This window comes from Arachis stenosperma, chromosome 2, assembly GCF_014773155.1.
Source record: "Arachis stenosperma cultivar V10309 chromosome 2, arast.V10309.gnm1.PFL2, whole genome shotgun sequence".
Taxonomy (NCBI): Eukaryota; Viridiplantae; Streptophyta; class Magnoliopsida; order Fabales; family Fabaceae; genus Arachis; species Arachis stenosperma.
In genome coordinates, this window is record NC_080378.1 from 7,244,764 (window position 1) to 7,261,620 (window position 16,857).

General features: G+C 25.3%; 1 protein-coding gene and 1 long non-coding RNA gene across 4 annotated transcripts; both read left to right on the plus strand.

Annotated features, from left to right (window-relative positions):
• The first annotated feature begins 1,136 nt into the window (after positions 1-1,136).
• LOC130961238 (B3 domain-containing transcription factor NGA3-like) lies at positions 1,137-3,957 on the plus strand. Of its 3 annotated transcripts, none has more exons than XM_057886996.1 (4): positions 1,137-1,376; positions 1,531-1,614; positions 1,826-2,002; positions 2,146-3,957. In XM_057886996.1, the coding sequence occupies exons 3-4, from the start codon at positions 1,903-1,905 to the stop codon at positions 3,504-3,506; spliced, it is 1,461 nt and encodes a 486-aa protein (XP_057742979.1). In that variant the 5' UTR covers positions 1,137-1,376; positions 1,531-1,614; positions 1,826-1,902; the 3' UTR covers positions 3,507-3,957. The 3 variants fall into 3 exon arrangements, with proteins under 3 accessions (XP_057742979.1, XP_057742980.1, XP_057742978.1); XM_057886997.1 differs by having other exon boundaries at positions 1,835-2,002; XM_057886995.1 differs by having other exon boundaries at positions 1,163-1,614.
• A 983-nt stretch (positions 3,958-4,940) lies between these two features.
• Positions 4,941-14,041, plus strand: LOC130961239 (uncharacterized). Its single transcript, XR_009079446.1, has 5 exons — positions 4,941-5,006; positions 5,262-5,334; positions 8,279-8,372; positions 8,803-8,854; positions 13,726-14,041. It is a non-coding gene; the product is annotated as an uncharacterized LOC130961239 (long non-coding RNA).
• Positions 14,042-16,857: the final 2,816 nt, after the last annotated feature.

Here is a 16,857-nt window from a genome sequence, read left to right on the forward strand (position 1 = left end):
AGGTAGCCAGCTATATCTAGTTCAGTTCAACTCAAACTCAACATATACTGGCTTCTGAAACATAACTGGAAAATTTTGACATTTCTCTCTCTTTGGAAACTATTAAAATTGAGTGGACTTAACAGATATAAAACTCATAAAGTTAAACATTTTATACTTACAAATATCACAGAAATCAAATTAGTATAAAACTCGTGATAATATTATCCCAAATATTATGAAAACGACTAGTTGCTCACATGGCCCCAAATACCCACGTTATTATTCATGGGTCCCCCACATAATATGCCTAATCCTGCTGTAGTTAGTATTTACCTCTCCTTAATTCAAAACAAAGATTTTCACCTCATCATTTTACATCACTTAAATAGAAAAATTATCAAAACATGGAACCACCCATAAACCCTAATTAAACATCTCTTTGTGTTGTTATTATTTCTTTCTTATGATAAAATAAATTTTAAATTATAAATATAAATATAATTAAATTTATTTATACAATAATACATAATTAAATATTTATATAAAAAATTTTACACTCGATACATAAAAAATCAAGCTAAATTAAATCCTAATCATTTGTGATTTCTATCTAGTAAAATATTTAAAAATACTGTATATACACTAAAATTAATTATTATATATTTGTGTATAAATATATATTATTTAATTTATTTTTAATATATATTTTATATTTTAACATATTTTTTATACTAGTAACTAATTTTAATGATCGGTTTTAACATATATATATTATAGTTGTAAATTTTTTTTGTCTACGGTATTTTTCGATCTGAAAGATTAAGGACTAATTCGTCGTAGATTTGAGCTTCATTTAAGGGTCCGTTGGCTAATGAATTACTATATGCATATGATAAAATTCAAACTCCGATACTTACTTAAACAGACGAGTGAACTGATCACTCATCCCACCTAAATTAGTTTAGTTATAAAATCTTTTAAGTGTCCTAATTAAGGTGCGTATAATTAATTAATGAAATATTATATATAGTAAATTACTATCCTAGTTGTAAAGAAGCTTCCTGTGAGGTAACTATACTAGTTAGCTAAACTCACATCACCACCTTCTCCTTAGCTTCTTTTTTTTTTCTTTTCTTTTCTTTTCTCTCTCCATAGGTAGCATAATAATAAGGTGCTCTTTCATGTTGGGGTATGTATGATGTGCATAGTAGTAGGTCAACAATAAACACATATACAGTACTAATAACTAAATCACCCTCCCTTTCTTTGCTTTTTCATTTCTGAATCTTACCTTCCATTATTCTTATTCTTATTCTTCTTCTTCTCCTTCTTCTTCTTCAATTCTTCTCCATCTACCATGGCCTTGTTGTCTTTCTCTAGGGTTTGAGCCTCAGGTCCCTCTCTCTCTTTCTCTCTTTCTTGGTCAAATATGAAGGCACCGACTCTTTCAATTGTTGTCTAGTGATTTGTACTACAACAACAACAAAACAATCAAACACATATGCTCTCTTCTCTTCTCTTACTTTTCTTTCTCTCTCTCTTTTACAGCCTCACAAATCTGGGCTTCCTTTGATTCAATTCAATTCAATTCCATTTAATTCCCTCTCTATAATTATTTCTCATTGTTCTTTGGTGAGTTTCTTTACTATATTTGACTGCTACTACTCTTATCTCTTTTCCTAACACCCCTTTTCTTTTTTTTTTAATTTCCCCTAACAAAAAAAAAATTAAAAATTAATTTTATTCTTAGTTTGTCCCTCTTTTCTTGCTTAATTGTAAATTATTATCAATATTTTTCTTTTTTTTTTCTTAACAATTAATACAATTCTTTAATTGTGTTAAGATCCAACAGAGTGATAAATATAATTAGGAGGAATTGAAAAGGGTGTGTGTGGGTCACACACACTATAATTTCATTTCATGGAGTTGATGCAAGAATCCAACAAAGGCTACTCTCAAGATTTGGAAGAAGAAGAGGAGGAGGAAGAAGCACCGGGAGAAGAAACCACCACCGCCGCCGGTAAGCACTTCTTCTTCCATCCACAACCACCATCACCATCATCATCATATAATTGGGGGATAATATAAATTATTCATGATCATCATCATCATCATCATAATCATAATTGAATCTCATTAAAAAAAATTCATGATATCGGTTAGGGTTACACCATCATCAACATCAAGATGCAACGACATCAAATTACTTCAACCACACAACAAGAGTGAATCAAAATCAACCGCAACCGCAACCGCAACAGTTAGTAGACTTTATGGACTTGTCACTTGGGACAAACATCAACCACCATGAAGGCATCAACAATTTCCAAGGATACTCCTCCTCCTCCGCCGCCGCCGCCACCACCACCACAAATAATACAAATCTACAACCTCCGCAGCCTGCTCCGGCGGAAAAAGAGCACATGTTCGACAAAGTAGTGACGCCGAGCGACGTCGGGAAGCTGAACAGGCTGGTAATTCCCAAACAGCACGCGGAGAAGTACTTCCCGCTCGACTCGACGTCGAACGAGAAGGGACTTCTCCTGAATTTCGAAGACCGGAACGGGAAATTGTGGCGGTTCAGATACTCTTACTGGAACAGTAGCCAGAGCTATGTGATGACGAAAGGATGGAGCAGATTTGTCAAGGAGAAGAAACTTGATGCAGGTGACATTGTTTCTTTCCAACGCGGAGTTGGAGAAAATTATAGACATAGATTATACATAGATTGGAGAAGAAGACCTGATAATCATCACCATCACCATCACAACCTCCATGGAGGACTTGATTTTCCCTCTTCGTCTTCCAATTTCATCACGCCCTTCTTCATTCCCAGTCAAGCGTCTTCACATTACTCTACGATTCGATACGGCGGCAGATTTTACTCTCTGCCACCGCAATCGCAACCACAGCCACAGCCACAACCACAAATGATGATGTCACCAAGACATCATCATTATTATCCAATTCATCATGGTGGATATGGCGGCTATAATCATCCTCACAGTAATGAGTTGTTTTATCTGAGATCAACAACATCAACAACACTACCTTCTCCTCCTCCTCCTCCTTCTTCTTCTTCAATGTCAATGGTTGATCATCATCATTACCATCAAGGATTATTGGCAAGACAACAACAAGAACAAGAACAAGAAAGGGGTTCACCAATGATCATAGATTCAGTACCAATTGCTCATCATTTTCATCATCATGGTGGTGGTGGTGGTAATGGTAATAATGGTAGTAATAGTAATAGTAACAATAATAGTAACAATAATAATTCTGCAGGAAAAAGGTTAAGGCTATTTGGTGTGAACATGGAATGTGCTTCTTCTTCTTCAACAACAACACAAGAAGATCATCAAGAACAAGAACAAGAAGATCCAAAATGCTTCACCTTGTTCTCTTCTACTAACTCAAGGGATGCAGAAGAATCTGGTGGAGAAGATCAGAGAAGAAGAATAAGGGAGCAAGCTGCAAATTTTTTTGATTTGGACCCTTCTTTGCAATTCCGCCAACACTGATGAAGAATTGATCATCATCTTCATCTTCATCAATTGAAGAGAGAAAAAAAGAAAAAGAAAAATTGAAACACATTCAATTCATTCACCAGTTCTAAAGTGTTAACTATACACTCTGATCTTTTGCAGCATTTTTTTTTCTTCTTAATTTTAATTAATTATATTATTTTAATTATTTCTCCTTTTTATTATTTCTCCTCATATCCGTAATTAGTGTTCATTCAGCTTTTAAGGCTTTTTAGTACGTTTAGAACTGGTCAATGCATTAAATTAGATCGGGATTTGGGTCATGAGAAGGAAAATGAAGAGAGGAAAAAAAATCAAAAGAAAATAGAAAAAAAAATGGCCTCAAAAACCTTAATTCAATCACACGTTTATTTAGACCTTTGTCATCAATCATCAATTGTGTATAAATACAATACAAAACTATATAGTATAGCATAATTTAATTTAACTTAATTTGTCCCTTTTCTTAATTATAACATTATAAGATGATAATGTTAATGTATGTGTGTGTATATATATATATCCACTGTTGGGTCTCTCTTTCCGTTCACTGCATTAATGGTGACGCAGAAAAGTTTGTTACTTTTTTTTTTTATAATTTATTTTTCTCTCTCTCTAATGGGTGTTTCTGTTAGCATTGTTGGGTTGATGTGGATCAAAACACTGCTCCTTTTTCTGCTGCTGCTGCTATAGATGCTATGCTGCTTAGTTAGGCATTTTAGCTTTGCAGATAAAATACCTCAGAAACTTTGTACAGCTGTCAAAGGGTAATTTTTTCTTCTTCTTCTTCTATCATTCTTCTTCTTCTCCTTCTCCTTCTTCTAATTCTTCTTCTTCCTTTTCTTTCTATTTTTGATAATTACTTTAATTTAATTTTATCAACTTTCTCTGTTCTACATACATACATCATACATGTGTTATTATCTTATTAGAAAATTTCCAAATGTTTTAGTATTTTAGTAATTTTAGTTATTTATGTTAATTATATATATTTTATAACAAAAATTAATTATTAAAATACTAATATTTTTAGTGTTTTAATAAGTAAATATTTTTATGATTATGAAAATGACATTACGAACGGTTAGATAATTTAATATGTTTGATTGAATTATTTAATAATTTATTATCTTATTTTTGTGTGAAAATTTTCAATTCTTTCTAATTCTTCTCTTAATTAAAGGTTTTATTATTGTTGTGTATTTATTAACTATCTTGAAATCATATAAAAACTCATCAAATTTTGATGTATTTTCTCTAACAAGGTTATTAGATATGCAACAATAAAAAATGATTAGATAAAACAGTAAAATTATACACTCTATTATTGTATCTGAATACATTTAGGTACTTTGTTTTGTTTTCTTGTGATGATACATTTTCTTGTCTTTTATATTCAGCAGCCGCATTTTCTTGTCTGGAATTGTACTACACATATATACACAAAAACGTGTTTTAGGTTAATTCAGAAACATCTCTAATAATATAAACACAAGGGTAAGTAGATAATTAAGTTAATTAGTACCCTATTTTTTGTGTTCTTCTTCTTATTATTATAGTAGTCTTATTAGTGGTGCAATTTATTTAAACTTTAATTGGCTATTTAATTTATTATTATTTTACTTTATTCCTCGCGTGATGTTTAATTACTCTTCAACACAGTACTCTTTACTGTTGAAAGTTGAAAACTCTCACTGCTTAATTAACATGCTAACAATTTTTATTTTTTATTATTATTTGGATTCTTCACAGTCATTGCAATAATTATGCAGAAGACTTTTTGGACACATACATCGATCGAATTCATGGAGAGAGCATAATATCCGTGAGTTGATTAATAATTATTATGAATTATATATCAGCTTTTATATTATTATATATAATTTTTGCAATATATATATGCTGGGTGAAATTTACCAAAATATATTTGGATACTATATAGAAAGTTAAACTTTAATTTTTCCTTTTAAAAATAGTTATCATTTTTATTAATTTAAAACATGTATGTGTATGTTCTTCACTATATAATCTAAAGTAGACTAAGAATATATATATTATTGTACTTTACTGAGTAAAGAGAGTTCCCTATCAAACACGGACTATGCTTTAAGGTTTACATGAATTTTCATTACTTTACTTAAAGGTGCTGTAAAATGATAATAGCCAAAGATAATAATAGAGTAATTTAATTTAATTATTAATATAAAAAATGATTTAATTATACATTCATTACATTGTTGGTATATATATATAAGCTACTTTGTTTACACAGAGTGAATAAATAAAAATAAAAAATTGCTAACAAATGGCCTTAGAAACATTTTCATTTTTAGTAACAAGATTATTAAGGTAGAAATTCTTATTAGAAACTATCAGAAGTTTATTATAATTCCAATGCATTTATTATGCAAATATTTTTACAAATCAGCAGTTATAAAACAACATAATGTGCATTATCTATCTATCTATCTATCTATCTATATATATCAATTAAACCTTAGGAGCATTAATTAATCAAGAGAAGCCCTAAAATATGTTTTCTATGTGAATGTATGTATTTGGTGTACTAATAGTAATAGCTGGAGAGAAATCGAATGATCACTCTCAATCTTCTTTTGAATATATATAGTTGTAAACAGATAATTGGTCACATGAGTAAAAATAATTAATTTTTAAATTTATTATTTAAATATAATTAGATGATTGTATATATTATAAATATAACTATTTATGTATTTTTTTTATCAGTTTAAATTCTTAAAAAAAGTGGTTTATTTTATGATATGTTATGAAAACTTCTATGATTAAAAAGTTTTAAATTCACTTTTTTGTTGAACACCAAAAATAAAATATAAGTACAAGGTAAATAAAAAAAAAAAATATATACAAAAAAGTTTAAGCAAAATAAAAACGAGTGTCTTTTTTTTTAAATGTGTTAGAAATATAATTATTTATGTATTTTTTTTTTACAATTTAAATTTTTAAAAATAATAATTTTATAATTATATAACATTTTTTATTGTTAATATATTAAAATTAAACTTTTCTCTATATATATAACCATGTTACATATATAAAAAAAATTAACTATCAAATCAGTTAATAATATACATATTAAAATATAAAATATATATTAAAAATAAATTAATTAACATATATTTATATTCAAATATATAGTGATTGATTTTTTTATGTAGGAAGCATTTTTGATATAGAAAAGAAAAAGGAAAATGAAGACATTTAATGCAAACAATATATTGACTGTTGAAATAACATAAAAGGGAGACATGAAAGATGCATACAGAATGTATGTTATGTGTGTTCTCATCAAGGTTTGTAATATGTGAAAGCATAAGAAGCAACAACATCATGTGGGACAGTAAGATCAGCAGTAATTGACACACAAATAAATACATATATGGAAGCACAACTTTTCTTTTTGTATTACTACACAGACTTAAATGGTGATGATGCTTTTGTGTAAAAATAATAGGAATATCTCACATCCTTCTTGTGAAGTCAATTTCCATGAAAGAGACTACAAATGCATCCCTTTTTGTTTTCTTATGTGTTTCTTCATCCAAGTTTTCAAATGCATGCATTGGAACCCAACACTGCTGGAAAACATGTTACTGTATAGTATGTTGTAGTATATAGTTAGGTCAAATATGGTTCTTCCTTTGATGATATTATTTTTTTTTTTAATTTAAGTTGATAGAAAAAATACATAAATAGTCATATTTTTAGTACGTGTTTTTGAGTAAGAGCTTCATTTGGGTTTGTTTTAATTTTTGTATAATTTTTTTGAGTAATGCTATATGTACATCAAAATCAGTCATTAAAGTCAGTCATCAGTATAAATATATATTGAAATATAAATACACATTGAAAATAAATTAAATCACACATGTATTTATATACAAATACATTGGTAGCTGATTTTGGTGTACAAATAGTATTTTTGAATTTTTTTACCTTATGTTTTTCTTGAATAATAAGGATCGAACTCTAAATCTTTTAGTCACAGAAGTTTTGACATTATATTATCAAATCACTTTTTCTAAAAGTTTAAGTTGATAAGAGAAAATATATGAATATATATGTGTATAAATTTTAGTATGACTATGTTATAATAGCTATGATGATTATATAAGTATTGTTAAAATTAAAATTATATTTTTTTTACATTTTAATAATTTTTTTAAAACAATACTTTTCGAAAAATATTGTTTAACAATAAAAAATATTATTTTAATTTTAATAATATTTTTTAAAATACTCTAATTACGGTAATATAATTAATAATACTAGAATATATGATCCATATATATATTACGCACTTTGCATGAAAAGCGTAAATGAAGATATGCATTATTACCTCTATTGCCAAAGGATCTTTCATGGAATAATGATGAATCATATTTTTTATAGAACTTTCAGACCCCATTATATATATATATATATATATATATATATATATATATATATATATATATATATATATTTTCATGGGATTCATTGTTATTCCATAATATATATAGGTTTTGTGTTTGAATATTGTAAAATAATTGGATGCATATATTAACTACTTTTTTTTTTATAGTAGATCAAAAGTAATCTCCATATACATGTATATATATATATATATATATATATATATATATATATATATATATATATTATACTGAAAATGTTTATTTAGGTATGCCACTTTATTTCTTTGATGATGTTTTAGTTAATTATGAATGAAATGTATATATGTTATGCAGAAAGGGAACAGCAAGATGAATACCAAAGAAGATTAAAGATTTGAAGCCTTGATAGAGATTTTTCAATAATGAGAGATCTCAATCTTGAATGAAGGTACATCTTTAAATTTTCTGAATATATAATAAATTTTAACCCCTTTTAGCTAGGGGGCAGTAGCATATGCATTTTAATCACTAAATATTTGGACTAAGTAAACTATATATATAATTGAATAGAAACATTTTTTGTATACTAAAATATTTATGTATAAATATATGTTTTATTTAATCTATTTTTAATATATATTTTATATTTTAATATAAATTATATATTAGTGATTGATTTTAATAATTAATTTTAGGATATATACATATAACATGGTTGAAAATTGTAATATCTTTTTGTATATTATGTTGTAAAATGACTATTCCTTTCACATATTATTCTCCAAAATGTCCATCCAAATAAAAATGGATATATCTAAATTAAGTATTTATTTATCTTTTAATTTAATCATGACCATATTTCTTTAATTTGTGTGAAGATCGTACTATTGATGATAGGTGGCATAATGTCAGATCATAAACGAGTGAAAGGTATTTATTATTACCACATTTATATTTGCATATATAAATCAAAGTATAAATATGTTGTAGACATAATCCAAAGCATGATCATAAATTTGATTTGAAATGAAACAGTTGTGAACTGTGAACCAGTTTTGTTATTAGAATATAGTTGCATTGCATTTACTATGGTACATTGCATTTACCCTTAGAGGGAAATTAAAAAAGTTCCAAGTCCATACAGTTTAATTATTTAATTACTACTTTTTCAAACTCAAAATTTCAGGTAACTGAGAAGGCTTAATAATGATGCTTAAGCTATTTTTCTCTCTTCATCTTTTTTTATAACTATTATTATTTGTTTTAAATGAGATTCAATTTTTTCTACGTTGTGTGAGCGTTTATATATTTCAAGGTTAAAAAAATATATTTCACGGAATTATATTCTCAGGTATATCATACATGGGACTATTATAAAAAAAAAAATTGAAAATTATTTTTAGTCAATAAAAGGAAAAGTTTCGAAAAAAATATAATAATTGAAAAATATAATGTTACATGTTAATAGAAACCCACTTTTTGATATGGAAATAAAGTTTTCAAATTTTGGTAATAATTTTTTTCCTGAAAAATAATTTGTTTTTAGAAACAAAATTTCAAAAATTAAAACAAATATAAAAATAATATATTTTTTCTAGACAATTTTAAAAAATCACTTTTTTTTTTTTTTTTGAAACAAACGCCCACTAACAAATGGTAAAAGTAGTAACGTGAAATTCATATGTGAATGAAGTTATGCAAGTTATGCAATAGTAGTTTGCTTTATGAAAAAAGTTTGAACCTGTTTTGGAATAATTTACCTTATATTGGTTGAAAAGCAATACAATTGTTTTAAGTTGTGGTAATTTTCTTTGTCTAAAAAAATAGTTGTCTTTTTTGGGGTGTGAAATAATTGTACATGCATTTATCTAAAGACACTGTATGTACATAACAATATGGATAGACATGTGAGGAGGGATGAAAATGAAAAATAAAATTTAAATGAAAAATTCTTAATTAAGTGATGGATGTTAAATTAGTCGGCAATGGATAAATCTGTTTGTGTGTGTGTTTTTTTCAAAATAGTTTGTTATTATTTAAATTAAATTATTCTTGTAATTAAATTTAACTAATTTTTTTATGCATCTCTCTTTATTTTTAATTAATTTTTATTGTATCAATAAATTATTAGATTATTTTAATTAATAAAATAATTTGATCCCGTACGTTACCGAGATTTAAAATAGCTTGCTATTATGAAGTATTATTTTTATATTTATGACATAAGATGATCATTGAAGAAAATGACATGTAGCATAGTATATATTATGTTTTTTCAGTCAAATTTAATTTAAATATTAATTAAAATATCATTTTTCAATGGTCAAATTATAATATTTTTACATAAAATAATATTGTTTCACTTCATGTGAGAACTCATTATAAATACCACGATTTAAAGGATAGGAAACAGAATAAAACATTAATTTAATTTGAATAGAATTTCTGTTATATCTCCTTAGATATAAATTATATTTAGAGTATTATCTTAAATAAATCTTTAAAAAATTGGTCGTCTTACAAATCGAATTTGAGAAAAATTAATTAAGTCTTCAATTTTTAAAATTTTTAGAAATATATTAGATATGTCTTTACGTTAAGTTTAGCTGATAAAGATCATATTCTTTTTTTTAACATTATTTTAAGTGGATAAATTCATCCTTAATTTTAAAAAATCTATCTGACTTATAATAAAATTTTTAAAAAACTTATCTGATTTATATTATAAATCATCAAAAACACCATCATCATAATATAATTGTTTTATATATGTGATAATTCAACCTGATGCAATAAGACCTGTTATTGTACAACATAATATAATGCTACCTTTAGAGAAGAAATGAGTAGTTATCAATGAAGCTTTTCTTTTTTGAATGTGATAAATTTGTGTGTTGTTCAAGAAAGTAAACTTTTTTTTTGGTCTTGTATGGCTACTTAATAGTCTATTTTTGCTTAATCTATCTTTAGCATTTGCATATATTATAGTCTATCTTTATTTAGTATACCACTTATTTTATAATTTGGGATAAAATGTATAATGTCACTTGAATCAAAATATCATCTTAGCCATTTCATAGCTTATCACCTTTCTTCCCAAAAAATTTCACAAAGGCAAAATTTCACCTTTTTTTCCAACATTACTGTGATTTTTATTATAATTCAGATAAGTTCCTTAAAAATTTTATTATAAGTTAGATAAGTCTCTTTAATGTCATTGTTTATGAGTATTCAAAAACTAAAATTATCCTTTGGAATTATCATAAAATGACATCATATTTACTATAGATACAAAAAATTAAATTATTTTAAGAGTGACACGTGTCATTTTATCTGACACATCAAAGCGTCAACCTCTACGTAGAAAAAAAAATATAATCTTTACCGGTTAATTAAACCTAACGCGTGGGAACATATATCTAACATATTTCTAAGAATCTTAAAAAACGAAGACTTAATATTTTTTTAGAAATGAATCCGTTGGACGACCAATTTCTTTAAAACCTATTTAGAGTATTACTTCTATATTTATTTTCTCCATAAAATTAAGGGGTCAGTTTAGTGTATGTTAATTACTTTTTATTATTTGTAATATTTTGTAAAAATAATATAGTGGAAATGATGAGTTTAACCCTTCTATTAATTTTACATCTAGACCTAGTGTTAATCAACTGAAAACAAATTCGTTTACACAACAATAAACTTTGGACTGTAAAATATAACAATCACTCACATGAATTTCTACAAAAATGTTTAATATGATATATGAAATTCTATAAATTCGGTTCTTATATTGTCCATCATTCTTTAAAATAAAAGTTAAAAATTAGCCCCAAAGAAAGGAACAAATTTATGCTTTGTCGTCCATGCTACAAAAAGTGCTTTTGCATAAAAGGGTGTATTAGTTTAATTTATCTCGTAATTATGGGTCCTGATTATCACCATGAAGAATATAATTATCCATTCAAAGATAATTAAACATATCTTTTTTAAAACCTTAACTACTAACATGTTCTTAGAGCACTTAATAATCAAATCAATAATTAAAAATGCTAGTTGTGTATGTATGATATTAAATAGTTCTTAAAGATTATTATGTGAGTTATACTCTATTAAATCCCAAATAAATCTCAATTGTTAATTAAAATTTTATTTGATCACAAATCTATGTTTATTTTTTTTAAAAAAAAGGTTCAACAATAATTCTTCATTAGTAGTAATCTTATTAACTAAAGGGGAGAGAGAGAGAATAAGTAAAAAATAAAATAAATATAAAAAGGAATATATATTTAATAATAAGGATTATTGTTGAATTATTTTCTTAATCTATGTCTAAAACTATATACAACTTAACAGTCATTTTGATATCATAGAGAGTAATATAATAATATAATAATATAATATAATAACTTATAGATAGATGGTTGCTATGAATAAATTAAACCTTCAAATAAATAACATGTTAAACATATAGTTATATATATTAAAAGAAAAGTTCTGTCAAAATAAACATCTTAAAAACACACACCAAAAAAAAAAGTATCTATTTATAAAAATAAAGATTGTTACCAGATTTAGTTAGAAACCTTGATTTTAACAAAGTTATTAATTAAAGCATCGATTAAGAAAATAATAAAACATGTTCTGCTTTTCATTGATGATGGTGGTGGATAGTACTGTATGTATGGGATGTATCTGAGATGCATGAAGGAAGAAGGAAGGAAGGAGGAAGCAACAAAATTGACTACTTTTCATGGGTAAAGATCAGTCTTGGGATCAGCTCTGGATCTGAAAATATAGACATTTGAATGAAGGAGGCAGTGCCCCCACCCTATACACACCTACCTCCTATCTAGGGCTAATTAATGTATATATATATATATATATATATATAATAGAAAATTTTTTATATATATATATAAAATAGAAAAATTTTCAAGTAAACCGGTATATATGGATATTTCAGTAAATTTTAATCATTAATCTTAACTATATATATATATTATATATTTTTTATAATTAATATTAACGATTAAAATTTATTTTTTACTGAAATATTAGTATATCAATATACTTAAAAGTTTTTCTATAAAATATAGACTACATATAACTAGATTTTATTACTACTATTAATATTATTATAAATATAACCAACTTAAATTGGCCAACTAATTAGTTTGTTGGTATATTTTAATAAATGTCGTCTAAATTTAAATTTTATTTTATACATATAAAAATTTATTGATTAGTAATAAATTTTTAAATAAAATTCTTATCTACGATAGATTAATTTTTTAACCTATTAATTAGAATATATCCTATACAACAAAAAAATATTATTATCATTATTAATAGATAATAACATATCAGTTAATTTATTTATTCTTTTATTTTGTTAAACACATGTAAAATTGGTAAAAATAAAATTAATTGAAATAACAAATAAATTACAATTCAGATAAGTCTTTGATTCAAATTTTGAAGATAACAAAAAATATCTTTTATAAACTATAATAAAAAATATTTTAAAAAATAAAAGTATACATCATCAACTAACCTTTTGTATATTTTTATTATATATAATATGGATAACCAAAGTAGTTAAAAGATGTTTGACATATATATATAGCTGATGAAAATAAAATTCAATTTTATAAGAAAAGAGCTTGATATAATGCATGATTATTGTTGTTGGTTTGGATTGATTGATGATGCTAAACCATAAAAGGAGAAGAATGAAAATGGGAAGAAACATAATTAATTATACTATGTTTAACTAATGTATTGATTATTATGAATAGGTCTAAAAATATTTGAAGGAATTGTTGATGAATTCGTGTTCTGAGTTCTCATCTTTCTTCAGCTTTTGACTTGGCATGGCGTGGCCTTTCCTTTAATTAACTGAAAATCAGAAATCCATTGGACGCATGCAGTGTACTCTTTCAGTGATCAATCCAAATCATTGTAATTGTACGTACTAAACGATATTGGACCACTTCACCCATCATCATACATACTATTCATACATATATTTATTTATTTATATTCTCATATATCATCATCTCTCAATTTTAATTTTTAATTAGTTGTAATTATATTCATGTGCAAATTATTTATCTGAGGTTATTATTTCCTTCACTATATATACTAATTAATGTTTATCATGATTTGCTTTGGAGTTTTATTATTTTTTAGTTAATTAATTAAACTCAAATTTAGATTAATTAGACGTTCATTGGGGCTTTAGATGCTATATATTATACTGAATTTAACGGAAAATTAACCATTTTCAGTGAATATAAATTAATTTTTTGAAAATTTTCTTTTACCCTAAATTCTTTTTTAAATTCTTAAATTTTAAATCTTAAATTATAGATCCTAATTTTGTTTAAAAATAAAGACCAAAAAAGTTATATAAAAAAAATTAATTAATATCAACTTAAAAAATATTAGAAACAAATATTTTTTATTAATATTAGTCAATTTTAGGTTAATACTTTAGCTTTATATTATTAGAATTTAGGATTTAAAATATAGACAACTAAATATTAATAAAAAATAATAAATTTTACTAATAATACAACATTGCTCATTAATTAATTAAAATTGGTTCTCTTATCTATATATTTATTATTATTTGTACTTTGAAAAAAAAAAAGAGGAGGAGGAGAAAGAGAATGAATTGATATTGAGATTAATTAATATGAGTGTTGAATTTTGAAGGGGGTTTAATTAATTAGGTTTAGGTTGAGTTGTAGTTTGTATATATGTATAGCTGTTAAAGCCCTAAAAGTGAGGAAGATACAAGTACCAATTCCAAAAGTGAATTTTCAAAGCTACCACTATATAGCAGCTTTAATACTATTATTATATTGAGTTCTAATTTCATAGAGGATTTATATGAAACAAGAGATTGGAGGACCAGAGAGAGATGCATGTAAGATGAATATGGATATGAATGAATAGAAGTTATTACCCCATAAAAGTGACATATCATGAGATCCTATATGTATGTGTTCAAGTTTTTGCTATATATGCTTTACAAGATAATAAAGTTATTTATATAACAGATCAGATATGCATGCACATTCATTTCGGTTGAGGATGAGAATCAGGACCATGTTGCCCCCCTAAAATTAAAGTTATATATATAATGTTAGATGGCTTTTTTTGTCAAAAACATCTTTATATAAAGATAATATTGTGAATTGTTAGATAATTTAGATAAATATATTTAATTAAATATTTTAAATTATCTAACGGTTTACATTTGTAAAAATATTGTATTTGTATTCTGCTTTATTTTGTTATTTTGTTGGGAATATTTTTAAAAATTAAGTTATTCTTGATGACGATATTAAAGAAAATATATAATTTTTTAGAATGTTTTTGATTCATCTCAATTAAGGATTGATGTTGTACACAACGATCTAAAAAAAAATTAACGGTTTATAATATTATCTTTACATCAAGATGTTTTTATTAAAGTAATAATACCATAATGTTATGAACTAATATTTTTAGTGTATGTTAAAGTACTATTTTTTTTAAAATTTAATCTAATAAAAAGAGATATAAATAATTATATATTTAACATACTTTCTCACATAATTTTTTTTTTAGTTTTAGGTGAATTTTACATAAAATTTTTTTTGTTTGCTTTATACATAAATGTTTTTTTTTTTAATTCAATAAAGCTATACAAAAGTAGAATTTTAGACATTTCGATCATAAAAACTTTAATATTATATTAAGATATCACTTTTCTTAAAATATTAAACTGATGAAAAAAAATATGTTTATTTCTAACTATATAAAAAATTGGAGAGTTGGTCATCGGTTACAAGAAGTAATTAATTAGTTAAAATGGAATATTTGAGCCGTTAGTTCTTTTATCTATAGTCAAAATTAAAACACAAAATTATATAACCTTAAGAAAAAATTAATTTTAACCATGTGTATATATATGCATGCTTGGCTCAAATTTTCTTAATGTCCTTGTGATATATATTCTTTTATATGTTGGACCAGATACCTAGTGCCTCTGATGTGACCAAGGAAAACGAAAGAAGCTCATGCCATCTGATCTGTATACAAGTATTAGTTAGATTTGGATTAATTTCTATCTCTTCTACTGCGTACTTTTTTTAACAGGAATTGATGAAATAAAGTATAAATAACAATATTCTACTATATATATATATATATATATATATATATATATATATTAGAATATTTCTTTATTTTTCGCAAAAGCTAGCTGTTTATTGACTAGGGTTTCATTTCATTTTTAGTATTATTTATTTAAAAATAGAATAAAATAAAAAAAAATTTTAAAACGATTTATTTTTAAATAATAGAGTATTGCACTACTTGTTAATTAAAAAAAAATTCTATTTATTATTGTTAGTGACTACTTAAGTTTAGGTCTAGTTAAATTTACTTGCATTATTAAACAATTCTAACTAACCCTAATTTTACATAGTCACTAACAATTATATTTTATACGAATATATAGTTTAAATTTAGAATTTAATTATGATTTAGAATTTAAAATTTAAGATTTTTAGAATTTAATAACAAGTTAATTTTTAGAAAGCATTGTATTTCGTTTTTTTTTTTGGAACGTGTTAATATTTGTGCTTAAAATAAACTTGTGGTGATGGTTAGAATGCTTGGGACCAAATTCAGTAACAAACTAACCAACTTAGGTTGATCGAGTGGTCAGCCTACTTGTCCGCTTAAACAAGTGTCGAGAGTTCGAATTCCGCTTTGTGCATGCAGTAATCCATTGGTCAGTGACAGACCGTTAAATAAAGCTCAGATCCGCGACGGATTAGTATTTGACTTGTCGGGTTGGGGGATGCCGTGGAAAATAAAATAAAAATCGGTAACAAACTACAATACATATATTTATTTCAATTATATCTTCA

Bases quoted from the DNA above. Each gene is read 5' to 3' on its own strand.
- LOC130961238 (XM_057886996.1), top strand. From the start codon at position 1,903: ATGGAGTTGATGCAAGAATCCAACAAAGGCTACTCTCAAGATTTGGAA. The intron at 2,003-2,145 runs GTAAGCACTTCT...GATATCGGTTAG, and splicing joins AGAAACCACCACCGCCGCCG to GGTTACACCATCATCAACAT.